General features: G+C 41.7%; 1 protein-coding gene across 1 annotated transcript in view; it reads right to left on the bottom strand.

Annotated features, from left to right (window-relative positions):
- Positions 1-464: 464 nt before the first annotated feature.
- Positions 465-16062, bottom strand: part of lmnb1 (lamin B1) — a 103529-nt gene continuing 87931 nt past the window's right edge. Inside the window, exons 6-11 of the mRNA XM_049604049.1 lie at positions 15554-15774; positions 15183-15411; positions 14945-15049; positions 9076-9195; positions 4006-4110; positions 465-2088 (exon numbers count right to left, since the gene is read on the bottom strand). Of these exons, the coding sequence (XP_049460006.1) occupies positions 2047-2088; positions 4006-4110; positions 9076-9195; positions 14945-15049; positions 15183-15411; positions 15554-15774 (822 nt within the window). The 3' untranslated portion in view covers positions 465-2046. The remainder of the gene's footprint in view (positions 2089-4005; positions 4111-9075; positions 9196-14944; positions 15050-15182; positions 15412-15553; positions 15775-16062) is intronic.

The following is a 16062-nucleotide window of genomic DNA, read 5'->3' as shown; positions in this document are numbered from 1 at the left end:
AGATGGTCAAAATAAATGCCGCTCTTAAATGTGCAGTTTAATCACATTTAAACACATGGCCATTGGCCCACTGACTGCTGGAATGTCCACCAGAGCTGATGCCTGTGAACTGAATATTTATTTCACTACACAAACCATCTCCAATGTCATTTCCCTGAATTGGGATCACGTCCAATCAGCTTCACAACCGCACAAGTCGTGTACAGTGACAAACTGCTCTCAGGTCAAGACCCATGTGAGGACCATGAGCATGCAAATGAGCTTCTCTGAAATGGTTTCTGACCATTTGTGCAGAAATTCTGTGGTTGTTCAAACCAATTATTGCCTCAGCTGTTTGGGTGGCTAGTCTCAGACAATCTTGCAGGTGAACACACTGGATGTGGAGGACTGGCGCATGATTACATGTGGTCTAAAGCTGGTTTAATGTATTGCCAAAGTAATAGAAACAACACTGGAGATGGTCATTGTGGTCAAATTTTGGATTTTATTTATTATTTGTTTGCAGTATTGTTTTTAGAGTAGATTGTTTTATATAGTTTTTTTATTCTTCCTTGCACCATCAGAGGCAGCTGTTTTAATTTCTTCATACACATGTTGAACGATGACAACGTGTCTTTCTATTTTTTCTTCCATTATGGTAGTGAAATAATGATTCAATTTACGGGCAACAGCTCTGGTGGACATTCCTGCAGTCAGCATACCAATGGCACACTCTGTGGCATTGTGTTGTGTGATCAAACTGCACATTTTAGAGAGGCCTTTTATTGCAACCATCCCAAGGCACACCTGTGTAGTAATCATACTGTGTAATCTGCAACTAAAACCAAGTACATGAATAGTACATGTTTGTGTGCAGCATGCCAAACTGAAATTGCATTGTTAAGAAAAGGATTTATGTGATATTTTATGATATGATGCTTAATTTTTATTTTCATGATTGTATGAAAAAAGGTGGAACACAAGTACCAGAAAGCGTATTTAATCATTCAGTTATGATGATTACAGCCATAGCATGCATAGTAACAGACCAACACAAAAAGTACTTCAAACACTTCAAATATCAAAATTTAAGGATACAATCAACACTTCTTAATTTGGGGAGCAACGCTGAGTCAAAGTCAGGAAACTAATGTTTGCTGAGTGACATCACATCACAGCCGCTGTGAGTACACTGTGATCAGAAGGTCTATAAAATTACTTTGATGGCACTACTTTTTATTTGTCAAAAAATGAGACGTCCTGGGAACAACTGTTGCAGGCTATTGCTTTCAGTTCATTTATTGTCATGTCCCTACTCACATCTTTTTTCCATACTACCACAAGAAGTTGCCAAAGACAGTTTCAAATCTTACACGTAGCCGCTTCAAGGTAACTCAACAACTACCAATTACCTTCAACTGTCCTCTGACTTCCCTCTAAATACAATCAAATAATCACCATATTTAATGGTTAATAACCATAGGTTTTCACACTGTGTCATTCTAAAATGTTATCCACTAAAAGGTCTACACTGATGGAAAGAAATTTATTACATAGACTCCTGGTAACTGCTGAGCTTTAGTGTACCTGTCCTTTCAGTGTTTATTTTATCCATTAAAAAAAAAAAAAAAAAAAAAAAATACAGTAGGTTTTGAGCAAATTAAAAAACTGTTTTAAAACAGCCCCGATCTAATCTCATCACAGACACCCTGTCGCTCCTGTTGTAGCCTAAAATATAGCTATATAAATAAATAATAACTAAATGAAAATCTATTTCAAAAATGACATAGCCAATGACTTATTTTCTTCAAAGACACAGTTGGTCACTTGTTGCATGGTTTTTAAAAGAAGAAAAAGGATTTTAAACTATAATACTAATTTTGTTCACCAAACGTGTTATTTTGCTTCTCCAGTTGAAAATACATCTACCAAAAGCATTTTTATGAAAAATAAAACCATTTATATGGATATACACTACAAAAGATAGAAAATTTGTTCTAGTGTTACAGTTGGCAGCAGACTGGCTGGGCTCAGAGGAGGAGGAGGCGGCTGGTTGGGGTGGTGGGATCACATGATGGAGCAGCCTCTCTTTGCAGTGCGAGGGTCCCCCTGCACAGAAACATTAATTCACAGAGCCATTCCAAACACAGTGCTACAAATGCTCTGATGTTTGGCTGACACCATTGCCTGACTTCAAACAGTGAAACACACAACTTGAAACTCTAAATCAAGACTGAGATTAAAGGAAGGCCATCATGTTAGGAAATACACTTGAATGCAGCCTTGAGGCCTTTGCACATTAAATCTGTGTTTTTCATCCAAAATTGTTCCATGTTTCAAAATAAATGTGTTTTCATGCATCAGTCATGTTTACTCTGAAATTATTTTCTGTCATTAAAGTTTCCAGAACAGGTTTGATTTCTGCCTTTTTCCTTCCCATCGGTCAAAAGCCTGTTAAGAGTTATGTGACAAAGAAGCAGTGAAGAAAATATGGCATAACCTAAGGGACACACATCCACAACAAGGAAGAGGAACAGAGTGGGCAGAAACATGGGCAGAAACTGAATATAATATAATAAGTATGTTTTCTTTAGTGTTCAATCACCTAAAAATAATAACTGTTGTGTTGTCCTCACCTCAGGATGAGCTGTTTATATACACAGGGAGCAGATCTTCAAGATCACCATGTTGCACCCGGCATGTTTCTACAGTGGCCCAGAATGGACAAACCAAACACTGGCTCTAGATAAGGCTAGTCACGTTTTTGTTTTGGCCACCCTAGTATGAAGCCCAACTGTAATGTGCAGCGCCAGAGTTACAGATTTGTAACATCAAACTGCTTTATTCAGTGTTTTTATCAGCCTCAATCTGATCGTCCAGTTCCCTCTGAAATGCCCCTGTTGCTAGGAACCCCAGTGTGGTCAGCACCTGTACTGATACAGGCAGCCCATGGCTCCTTGCTGTGTTGCGCTCCAAGGCTGGCCGCAGCTCGGATGAACCATACATCTGAACTTTGACGTGGAAAAGGACGTACGCCACGTTTTTGTGCGTACGCACCCTTTGTACATGAGATCCCAGGTCTTTTTGTTTTGGAAAGGAGGAGACCCCTGTGGATGATTTATCTCAAGGTAAAAACCTCCTGAACATCTCGATCACAAAAGGTTAACACATAGTAACTTATGAGAGCAAAGGGGAGAGCACACAAAAGCATGTTGTAGGTGAGCCCTGCGATGTCAAATAGTGACAGAGATGCACTGATTTGTAACGTGAAACAGCTTTATTCAGTGTTGTTGTTCAGTGATTAAATTCGCCTGGTCCATTTGTGTTGGAGGAGAGACCTCTGTCGATAATTCGGCTCCTGATAAAAAAACTCCCGAACAATGGAGGAATTCTGGCCAGCAGAGGTTTTTAGCTGGTTGCAATCTGCAATTCACCGCTAGACATTAACCGAATCCTCCTAGATCTTACTCACTTCACCTTTAAGGTGGATGATGCTGGAGAGGTAGAGGGTGAAATAATGAATGAAGACCACACAAAGGAGAGAGAGGACAGCTCAGTCCACCACCACAATGCCAAATGCAAGACACGGGCAGAGTGGTGAAAGCCAGGGAGGTACCTCCAGTGGAGAGACACAAGGGAGCAAATGTGTCTTTACATTTTGTGTAGTATTGCGAATTTCACAACCAGTTGTACAGTTCAGTGTGCAAGGTTTCTGTGTGTGATAGTTTTTATTGGATGAGCGATTAAAAAAAAAAAAAAAGGCATAAGAAAAATACATCCTTGGTGTGCAAAAGCCTTTAGAGTCAGGTTGGAAAACAAACATCAGCTTCCTTTCTGAACACAGGAGCTACGTTACTAGTTGATCTTTTATTCTATCTGTGTGTGACACAGACAAGCCTTTTTCCCAAAAATGTGTTCATATTGTCAATAAATAATATATATATATAAATATTCTGAACATATTTGTATTTAGTAGTTGGATCTTAGTGGTGTTTATAGTGAGCTGAGTGTGGCTGGTAGTCTCACCTGCTGTTGGAAGAGGTCCTCCTCAGTGGCCTCCATTCCATCATCATTTTCCTCACAAAGCTCATCTACTGCTGTCTTGTATGTTGTGGTTCTCTTTGCCACCTCCTGACACACACACACACACACACACACACACACACACAAACATTGAGAATATATACCCAAGGGTACTTTGCTTTGCTTCTTTTCCTTGACACAGAGCTGGCTGACAGACACTGCTCTGAGGCTGTATGATAGGCTTGGGCGGTTTCACAGTATACCAGAGTTGGGAGATCCCAAAGATAGGATTTTCAATACTGTCAAAAATACATGATCATCTATTTATTAACCTCATACTAGAGAGGCTGTACTGAGGATGTTTTGTATGTAGTGCATGTCATGGGACACTAGAGGTCACTGTGGTGCAAAAGGCAGCTGAGCTGACTGTGAGTGGAGATAAATGTAGTCTCGCCACCAGACAATCAGAGATCTCCGCCTTCTTATAGTCTGGGGACACTCCTTTCTAAAGTGTGTTTAACACACCGGAGAAAACGGCCGGCAACAAAGCAACGCCTCTTGCATTTTTGAAAAGGACACGCCCTCCTGGAAATGTGCACTCGCTCCCCCTTTTCTCGTCGGCAAGGAAACAAACACACAGAGAACTTGAAAATGGATGCCAAGAGATTTAACTCCGTTTTATCAAACGTGTGCTCAGTCCACAATATAGTGGAAATGAAGGACTTACAGCGACTTTGTTTAAAACTTTTAACGCAGTCGGACTATGTTTATGAGCACAAGAGTTCAGCGAGCCACCGAAGGACCACCCTGCGGATTTACTACTAGTTCTGCAACATAGGGAGTTTTTTTAAAACTCTGAAATTGTATCCGCCCATCTAAACACAAAATCAGGGAGAAAGACCTCAGTCTTTAGTTAAGCAAAGCATCTAAAGACTGACTTGTGAGTCTAAGATAAATGAAATGGGACTGAAATTAAAAACCCAGCATGTCATACCCCCAACAGAAAGAGCAGAGAGACCGCAGGGGAAACTTCGTATTTTTGCATCCAACTCTAACTCTGTGAATTAAAGGTTTATTTCAACCAAATCAGAGCTGGTGATTATTGGAACAGTGGACTGACTAACTAATACTCCTTTTGCATTACAATGGCCTGATTCAGCTTTACTTGGTTCGACTGGGCCAGTCAGCCTGGTACTGCAGAACTTTGCATTTCCATTACAACAGGGCTACCTGCTTGAAGTTGTGTCTTTAAATGACAGCTTGTCTTGAATGATGATGTTTAAAAGCAGCGGGCTGATCCAGGGTTGAAGTCCCTTGTTATTTTTGCTGAATCTGTTTTTCTACCATACAGTAGGGCAGGTAAAAAAGACATTTGCCTGTTGGTGGTGAGTTGTTTGCAGAGGTGCAATAAGAGCCTGTCGTTAGCAGCTCTTCATCATCATCTCATTGTGGCTGTTTCTGATCTCTGTGGTGTTAGATTTTTTTTTGGAAAAAAAGATGCTAACAAAGTTCCACTAATTCATTGATCAACATATTTCATTTCCAACAGATTCTTCACAGCAAAAGTCCCCTGTTATTTTGTTAGGTAAAAGCTATTACTGTAAAGCAGCAAAATGACAAAATTTTGAGTTTTCATCAGCAGGAACAGCAACTTCACACAAGTTCTATACAGCTGATGAAACAGTAAAACAAAGCAGGTATGTAAAGTAAAAATAGGACGCAGGAGAGAAACTAAACTCATGACCAAAGAGATTCAGTTAGGAACTACAAAAGCATTGAAAGCTGAACACACAGACTTTTTGGCCATGGTTGGTGAGATGTCACTGCTACCCGCTTGGGGGCAGGTGGCCCGCCTTTTGGACCTACTCCAGAAAAGGTCCATCCCCACAGAGCTCAGCATGGCATGGTGCATCTGAACTGATAATGGAAAAACAAATTGGCACGGCATGGTTTGACTCAGTATGGCCAAAGCCAGTCATGTCATTTTCCATAACTGCTTATCCTGTTGGGGGTCGCGGGGGGGCTTGAGCCTATCCCAGCTGACATTGGAGAGAGGTGGGGTACACCCTGGACAGGTCACCAGACAATTGCAGGGCTGACACAGAGACAGACAACCACTCACGCTCACATTCACACCTACGGGCAATTTAGAGTCACCAATTAACCTGCATGTCTTTGAACTGTGGGAGGAAGCTGGAGTACCTGCAGAAAACCAACGCTGACACGAGGACAACATGCAAACTCCACACATAAGGGCTCCCCCTATCCTGGGTTCTAACCAGGAACCCTCTTGCTGCGAGGCGACAATGCTAACCACTAACCATCGCCAACAGTGTTCATTGAAAAGGGGTAAAAAGGACCAACAAGACCATCCAAGACGGTTTTTGAGCTTTATTTTGTTTCTGTCAAGTTTGAAAAAGGGTGTTTTACCAAGAGTTAATGAGGCAGTTAAGCCTGGCATAGTTTGGTGAAAGAGGGAAACTTGTTTAAACTCTGGGGGGCATGTAGCGCTGCACACTGATACCCTCATATAACCATACACCCCAGCGAAATTCCAAGATGGTATGAAGGTATGAAGTATTTGATACTTAAGATATTCAAGACTACTGTGTAATTATCAAATTTTATTTTCAATTATGACTTTAACTTCCAACAATAATGAAAACAAGATAATAAAGATAAAACAATTACTGTGCTGCATTCTGTTTCACAATGATGCTCTCATTTTGTCTTGCATAATAAATCCAACACACCCCTTTATCTTACAGCTGTGCGCTCAGTGTTACTAACCTGGCAAATTTCTGGCCAGATATGGTGACTTTTCAGAGCCTTTAGTAATTTATTTCTAAAAGGCATCCTGCTGCCACCGCGACCACTTCAGGTGCAACCTACTGTGCTCTCATTATGTTAAGAGGTGAAGCTCTCAGGATGCCTACAAACAGGCTGCTGACGGCATCGCCACCTGCTGAGTGGCAGGTTTGCTTCATTGAAGCTGGTTGCCCGCTGAGTGTGTAGCAGGAGACATTGTGTGTCCTTTTGTGAATAAAGTCGTGGACATTGAGGCACAGTTTATTCAGGGCTGTTGCATAAGGAGATGGTGATTAGACCTCATTTGGATGTCTTCCCGGAGGAGTGTCTATATGAAAGATACAATTTCACCTCACACTCTATCATTTATCTGAACAATCTGTTCCACCCAGATATATCAAATATTACAAATTATGGATTTGGATTATTATTGGAGCAAATTTTATGCATTGCCTTCGATTCTTGGGCAACAGCAGTTTACTTTATAACATCAGATACTAAACACCTCAAGGCAACTGTGCCGTAAGAAAAGTGACTCTGGTTCTGAAAAGACATTGAAATGAAAGCATATGGAGCTTTAGCTTCGGTACAATGTGCTTTTACATGAGCATTTTAGTCAGTCAGCAGTGCCTGCTCTGTATAACTGAGCACAAGCTGCAGTTCAGGATTTATCAACAGGTCAGTCTTATGATTGAGAATTACATTACGGACGTGTTATTTTTTTTTCCTTAGAGACAGTATGTCAGCATTTAAGCCCCTTAACAAGAATGATGATCAATGAGCCACCTACAGTTGAATTATATTTAAAGTTGATGAAAATCCACTGGTAAAAAGACCAGTTTTTGTAATGTTCACGAGCATGATGTTTCCAAAGTCAAGGAGTAATCATATTCAGGAGCGAAAAACCCATTTCATAGTTGTTGGTGGTGGTGGTGGTGGTGGTGGGTGGGTGGGTGGGGCAGAGTGAATGTCTATACTAACTAAACTAAAACTAAAACTAAACATTTCCTGCAATTAAACTGGTAAACTGGTTTATAAACAGTGTGCTGTGAGGTCTGCCGCTGCGCACCTCACAACCGTGCGTAATAGTCGCGCGTAATGACCGCTCCTCGTCTGCACGTCTTTGATGTTTGTCTCACTGACAGGAGGAGAGCCTACAGACAGGTACCCATTAGCTACGCTCCGTCACAACCGTGCGTAATAGTCGCGCGTAATGACTGCTCCTTGTCAGTTAGACTGCACGTCATTCATGTTTGTCTCACTGACAGGTGGAGAGCCTACAGGCAGGTACCCATACGAGCCGCTCCGCCACAACCATGTGTAATAGTCACACGTAATGACCGCTCCTTGTCAGTTAGACTGCACGTCATTCATGTTTGTTTCACTGACAGGTGGAGAGCCTACAGACAGGTACCCATTGCTCTTGCACTGACTGCTCTTGTCCTGTCCTCTCCCTCTTCTTTCTCTCCTGTCCTCTCTATCACTAAACTCTGAGCTTAATCATTAGCTTTTAGCTTAGCAGCACTCGTAATTGAGTAGACTTTTGAACAATGCAGGAGAAATGTTGCAGACAGTTTATATTATCAGCCTGGGCCTGGGGCTTGTTGTAACAGTAAATGGGATGTGTTGTAACATGTGTAGCCTAAGTTAAACTGTGTCTGTGTGAATGTACATCTTGCCCTGCGATGTGGGCAGCGGTTCCAGCCACACGCTGCTACTGCTGCCAAGCAGCCCCGCCCGTTGGAAAGAGTGTGGGATATACCACTACTAGGAATGGGAGGGGGGGACTAAATCTTTTAAGATGTAAATAGCACATTATTGCGTGATTATAATGAGCGCCGCTTACATTGTGCTTTCAATAAATACTACTGCATTGTTCAAAAATTATTAATTGTGTCTCAAATTATTCTGGGGGGGGGGGGGGGGCAGCTTTACTGAAGGGGGAGTCATGTCACCCCGTCCCCCCCGGGATTTCCGCCCCTGATCATATTACATAATTGTGATCTTAATACTGACCTAAATAATCACGATAATCAAGCAGCCCTTCACTGCTCTACAGCTTTGTTGCCAAAAAGAAACAAGAATTCTGACAATGACCAACAAAAACAGGTGTGGGGATGGATGGGTGACGATTACACAAGCCTAGAAATGGTGATAGTATATCAGTGTAAATCTGTGCGTGAAGTCTGAACAGACAAAAACACAGAGGGTGGATGACAGGGACAGGGACAGAGATGGCGGATGGATGTGTGTATATGGTCTCACCTCTCCCTGTGGGTTGATCAGCACCACATGGACGTTCTCTCCTGAACCCCAGGACAACTGGTTCTTCCATACTAGATCTGTGGGAGGTTTAGAGCTGACACCAGCATCAGACGCCCAAATCTGCACATAGCAAACACCGTCATAGGACTGTTCAAAAAGCCCCAAATCCATCCACATATTCAAAGGCTGAACAACAACCTACTAAGGACCACCTTTCATTGTCAGTAATGCAGACCTGCCAACCTGTGCGAACATGTAGAGACAGAAAAGACATGCCGTGTAGAGCTGCACGATTCTGGAAAAAAATGAGAATCACGATTTTTTGGCTCATAATTGAGATCATGATTCTCTCACGATTTTTTTCAGCAAAGATTTATTGTACTTATTTCCTGATAACAAAACCTATGATTGTACCTGATACAAGAGACACAATGCACATAAACTCTGGTCAGCAGAGAGGGAACACTCCTGTTTTTAGCTTAAATGCAACAGCTGACAGCCTGACACTAACCGTAAAAACAATACACTTTAGTCTCTTGTCTTCTCTTACAGCTTTTGAACAATTTTAAAGGGACACTGTGTAACATTTTCAGTTGTTTACTGGCAAAAATTGATGTCTGCATTCATAAATATGTCATCACTGGTGTACTATTACCTCCACCAATATGACTTATTCTCGTAAAAGGAGAATTTCAGATTTGTTTGTACATTGTGCGGGTAAGTCGTCTGTGGGGTTCCATCACGTTTGGCCATCTTGAGAATACACCTGCCAGCAAGGGACATACAGCACCGCCCTCGGCGTTTTCGTTGAGAGCCAGGCCAACACTGCTTGACTGAGGAGCCGAAGGAGAGGAGCAAGAGGCGCTTCGCTACTACCCTGACAAATTTGAAACAAGTCCCACTCTTTGAGCATAATGCAGGATCATGCATATGCGGCATCATGGGAGACAGAATCCTTGTCGCCAAGAAAGCGCAAAAGGGAATAGAAAAGGCAGCGTGACTGGCGAATTAAAAAAACGAAGGCCCACATCGGGGTAGCCTTTCCCAGGTAGAGAGAGCTGCTGAGGGAGAATGGTAATGCAATCACAGGCCAGCGCCGCTGTTGGCTGTTAGCCGCTGTTAGCACTGGCCTGTGATTGTATTACCTTTCTCTTTCAGCATCTCTCTCCACCTGGGAAAGGCAACCCCAATGCTGACCCTTGTTTTTTTTAATTCGCCGGTCATGCTGCCTTTTTGATTCCCTTTTGCACTTTCTTGGCGATGAGGATTCCGTCTCCCGTGATGCTGCATAATACATCATCCTGCATTATGCTCAAAGAGTGGGACTTTGTTATGTGGCAGTAGTGCCGCTGGCCACTAACAGCTGTTAGCGGCGCAGTAATGTGAGGAGAGGGATAAGGTGTGTGAGGCTGAGCCACTTGTGAGTTGTCAAAGGACAAGACGTGATTGGTTTGTTTCAATTTACATCCGCCCCAACAGTCCTACGTTGTAAACACAGCCAGCATGGTGAGGAGGGGGTTTGTCAACTCGCGTCGCGTGTGTCTGTGTAGAAGCCTGAATGAATACTCCATGTAGTATCGGATGACATGGTTTCATCAGTGTTATCATAGCTTTTTGGTACACAGCGGCTACAGTTGTTGCAATACGTGTTTGAAACAGTGAGGCGGTAGAGTGCGCCATCTGTTTGAATGCAATATATGATTTCAACGTTAGATGGGAGAAATTCCTACACACTGTGGCTTTAACAATAATATCAATGTTGAACAACATTTTTCTGAGGTAGGTACCAGGCCAGGAATTAAGTCATTTTTAGGGCAAGGCCATTTTGGCGTTTGATAAATACAAATTCATTGGGGCGTCACGGCCAAAATGTGGGGCACCAAGGCCAAAACCAATGGCGCAATAACAATATGTGCTAATTACACTGAATGAAGACAAAACAATATATGTGTTGAAAAAGAGTACTGAGTTTATAAAAACTGTAAACTGAACATTTGACTTTTCCACAAAACTGTGTGATAAATGTTATTAAAATTAAATTAAAATGTGAACAATTCATAATATCCATTGTTATTGTTATGATAAAATAAAGTCTAAATGGACTAAGGAAGATCAAAATTAAATGTTTCAACACCATGCATTTGACAAGAGTAATCACCTAACATAGCCTACATATCTTTAATTATATAATTATTCATATGTCTCTATGTATATTTTTACATAAATCCCCAATATTTTATTTGAAAAATCCTCTTCCTTCATTTAATTTGCCAGTGTTTACTGTATTGTATTATGTATTAATTCTCTACAGGATGTTGTATGTTCTTTAATGTGTGTTCAATTTATTAAAAGAAAAAAAAAACAAAAAACGTTTTGGTGAACCCTGCAGCAAAGTGAACCCTCTTCCTCAGAGAGGATCTTTGCCTTCCAGTTTGTTCCTGGCGGCAGAACAGAGTGGACCGTCTTTCTTCTCAGAGGACCTTTGTCCCATGAGAGCAGGCACTCAGCTGCTCTCCATGTCCGCATTTTAAGCAACTTTCACTGGCGATTTGACAGTCACTAGAAGCACATTATGACCCTCTGTAAAAGTTTCTGTGTGGTACAAATTCATGTATATATGTATATATACATATATACATATACATATATATATATATACAAATTCATGTATATATATATATATATATATATGTGTATACATATATATATATATATATATATATATATATATATATATATATATATATATATATATATATATATATATATATATATATATATATATATATATACACATATACATATATATATATATATATATATATATATATGTCCCACACTGGAGTTGAGGTGAACTGAGAACTGTGTTGTGACCTAAATAACGTGCTGTTGCTATCTGCAGAAAGTATTAAAGCATGAAATCCCACATTTTTAATGTACGAAAGCATCCTGTATCATAACTACATGTGTGCCGTTTGTAACAAACCAAACCACGTGAAAATCAGTTAAAAATTCAGTGAGTTATTCTATTTTACTTGTGCCTACAGCTCCTTCCTCAATAGAAGTGAATGCACTGTGGAGGCGAAGCGAGACCCATCCAAGATGGTGGCCGGGAAGGACGTCGGCTCCGATAGGCAGCGGCAGTCAATGCGGCGTCTATGTATATATGTCTATGGCCGTAGCCTTGCTGTATCGTCGGCAGCCCTGAATAGCTTGTAAAGCTTTAGCATAGTTAGTTAACACATTTGTTATCGGCCCATGTGTTTACTGCTACAGAAAATTAAAGCCTTTGGAAACATAGCTAGAAATAGTAAAAATGTATTATATCAAAGTCGAGTGTCTCATTAATCATCCACAAAAGTCTGAGTGAAAATAACCATTAATAACTATTAGAAAACCTGGTTTAAAAACAGCTCATTTTGCTGTTTAGACCACTTGCCAGGACAGAGTGGGCGTGGCAGATAACGCTCTGATTGACAGCTCCCTTGTTTTGATCGACATCTCCCTGGCTCAGCAATGGCTGCCACAAATTTAATCCAGCTGTACATGTTTGAGCCCTCTGATGATTCAGAGGACGAAGCAGAAGCTGAAAATGATTCCTTTCAGGTGGTCACTGAATGGTAAGTTGCAAAATGTTTTGTGATTCATATTAATGTTACTTCGTAGAATAGTTAGCATAACTTTTACATGCAATGTTACGGCCAGGCTCCACCAGCTGCAAACGTACAGCGTAGCATCGCAGCGTATTCATTTGGGCTCCACTGACTGCGTACGGAAGCGACAAGTAGAGAAGCCAGCGGGGTTGTTTACAGTTTGCTGAGCCGAGAGGCTGCATGTAGGCTGCATGAAATGTTAAAGCAGTTTCCACCCAAGTTATTACATATATTTGAGTTATCTACAAGTTTACTGTACTGTTTGTCATCTACTCGCTTTCAAATGTCCGACACAGACACAGTGTCACGGATAAACAATAGAAGAGCCGCTTAAATAGAGTTGTCGCGCCGCTCTCGTTGCCGGTGGAGCCGCCGTAATTGATTAACAGGGGGGCGAGCTGCTACGGGACTCGCGCTGCAGACGTGCCCGGTTGAGCCCGGCCGTTAGCTGAGATGAATGACAACGGGAGGCTAGCGCTTTGCCTTTCTTCATTGAGATACGTTTTCATTGAAAACATAAATCTGCTCCGTTTTTCTGATACTAGCCTTTTTCATTCAAACACATCCAGTCTTAATAGATTAAATATGTCTTTACTCTGACACACACACCGACCATCAAAGCGGGAGAGACCGGTGCCGGCCGGCCGTCTCTCTCGATTTAGCTGGAGCAGAAAGGTTTTGTTGCGCTGCCACTGGGGGGCGGGATGAGACAACTGACTGATGATTTATGATTGGTTTGGAATTTATTGCGTAATAAATCTGAGAGATAACCATGGCCAAATCAAACCCAATTTCAAGAATGTACAAAAACTTAAAAGACAGATATTTCGAATTTGGATGGAAACAGATTTTTAATTGTTTTACATGTTTAATATTATGTACATAAGACCCTAAATTACATTGTTAGAAGGCTATTGTGGATTTGGGTTTCCAGAGGCTTTAATAAATCTTTGGTTTATTTGCACAACGTTGCCTCTCTGCTGTCTTTAATCACACTTGCTAACGCTAAGTTAACTTTACCAGCAGATCTGTATGAGGCAAAGACTGACGCTACAGTCAGTGTGTTTCCCCCGTCTCACTGCTTTCCAAACTGCTGGTCGGCTGTCGCTCTGCATCACGTGGTATAATGCTGCGTCGTTGGGAGTGCTTGTTTTCATGCAGATTATGTCCCACCTCCCGGCAGAATCGCCGTCATTGAAAAATTAGATCGCATATGCATATGAATCGAGATCACGATTTTATTACGATTAATCGTGCAGCCCAAATGCCATGGTGTACATAAGATAAATAACACAAGGCTATTTAGTTTGTTTAATAAAAGGACAAGGTATTGACCTGTTCTATAGGCCTGGCTATGAAGCGTCCATAGCGCCAAATAATATAATGGTAGTTTCTAAAGAGCTAAGACGAAAAAACAAACAAACCATCAGCGGTCATATTTTGGCAAGTTTTATATAGCAGAAACACTGACTTCAAACAGCCAATGGTTTTATTGTCAGAAGAGCGGCACAGTTGATTTAGAATCACCTCATTTCACCCAAGGTTACACTCTACGGCTTACTGGAGAGGCTCCAGCTATTAGCCTGATACCGTTTACCAGACTGAACACAAGGTAACTCCAGTCTGAGCTGACGGTGAGGGCTAATAGGAGCTAATTGCTAACAGACAGAAGCTAACTGCTAAGAGACTGTAGCTAATTGTTTACAGACAGAAGCTAACTGCTAAGAGATATAAGCTAACTCTAATAGACACAAGCTAATGCATGCTAAAGCATATGCAGCACTCTGATTGGTCGAAATCTTTTCGTTCCACCTATGCACCTATGCTCACCGGGCATCAACTTGAGAGTGACAACTTGCATAGACCAATAGACTGAAACCAGCCAAATGCGAGATCGAGCGACATGTGTACTTTCAGAGCATCAAATCGTACTAGTGTACTTTGATGTCAAAATGCATGCCTGGTACGCAAAATGCATACAGGTTGGCAGGTCTGGTAATGTTCCAGTGACTCACGTCAGTCAGTGGGTCTGCTGATACAGAGTACCTATATACATCTGAGAGAAACGGAGCAATTCTGATATTCCTCCAAAGACTCTTTTTTTCTTTTTTAAAAACATTACAAATGTAAAAACGACTTGGACATGATTTAAGACTGATAGTTTTTAACGGGTTAAGCAGAAAATGATTAGAATCTAACAAAAGACAAACTCCTACCGTGACTTTCTGGCCAACCTTCAGGACATATTTGGGTGTGAACTTGTAGGTGGCTGTAGCATTTCCAATTGTCTTAACCATCTCATAACCGACCATTGCTTGGTCCTGAGACAGACACAATTATTGACACAAAGACATCAGTCAGATACAAAGGTTATACTGGGTGATTTTCAGCTGGATCTCCACATGAGCATTAAGTAACTAAAAGAATGTAACATCTAAAAACCCAGGTGCTCACCTCATCCCCATTGTTGAGGAGGCAGATGAACTTGCCATCTGTGTCGATCTCATCGATGCAGATAGGTCCTGTGGCAGAGGCAGAGTGAGCAATGGACACCGAGCTGCTGGCTTCCTGTTCCTCCACATCAACACGTTTCCTCTTTCCCTGAGTGGTCCGCACACTGCGGCTGCTGGACGAGGCCCGAGACAACGTGACACGACTTGAAGGACTCGGGGACAGTTTCAGTCTGGGGGTGGAAAACACAATTAGATATCCAGGTCACCAAAAAAAAAAAAAAAAAAAAAAAGGAAAAATATCAGCCGGTGCATCAAAACAGAGTAAAGATTTAACTGATGCCATCACTACTAGCAAACTTCCTGTGTCCTCACCTCTCTTCTTCTCCCTCCAGAAGTTTGCGGTAGGCGTTGATCTCCATGTCCAGTGCCAGTTTAACATCCAGCAGCTGCTCGTACTCATTCAGCTGTTCCTGCATCTTGGCCTGGATCTCAGCCACCTCGCGATCTTTGTCTGCCAGCAGCTTGCGGCTTTTTGCTTTCTCCTGAGCCAACTCCTCCTCCAGCTCCACTATACGGTCACGCCAACCACGAGTCTGAATATAGATGAGGATATAGATGAGGAGGTCAGAGTCGGAGGTGGCAATGTTGCCCATGTGTCACAGAGCAGGTCAGCACTTAATCATGTGTCATTTAAAAAGATTAAGCCCTATTTCCACCAAATACTTGCAGTATAGTACCCTTGGAACCAAAAGTAACCCTTTAGAGTCTCTTACCATGGAATATTCAAAAATAGCGGATTTATGCATTTAGTCCTTCACAAACAAGAGCAGAGGTTTAGTGTTGTCATAGCCCACAGGAAACAACACACTGCAACTTTTTTT

The sequence above is a fragment of the Epinephelus fuscoguttatus genome, linkage group LG18 (genome assembly GCF_011397635.1).
Source record: "Epinephelus fuscoguttatus linkage group LG18, E.fuscoguttatus.final_Chr_v1".
In the NCBI taxonomy this organism is placed as follows: domain Eukaryota; kingdom Metazoa; phylum Chordata; class Actinopteri; order Perciformes; family Serranidae; genus Epinephelus; species Epinephelus fuscoguttatus.
The sequence above is the reverse complement of the archived record's forward strand: the minus strand, read 5'-3'. Positions and strand labels throughout refer to the sequence as shown.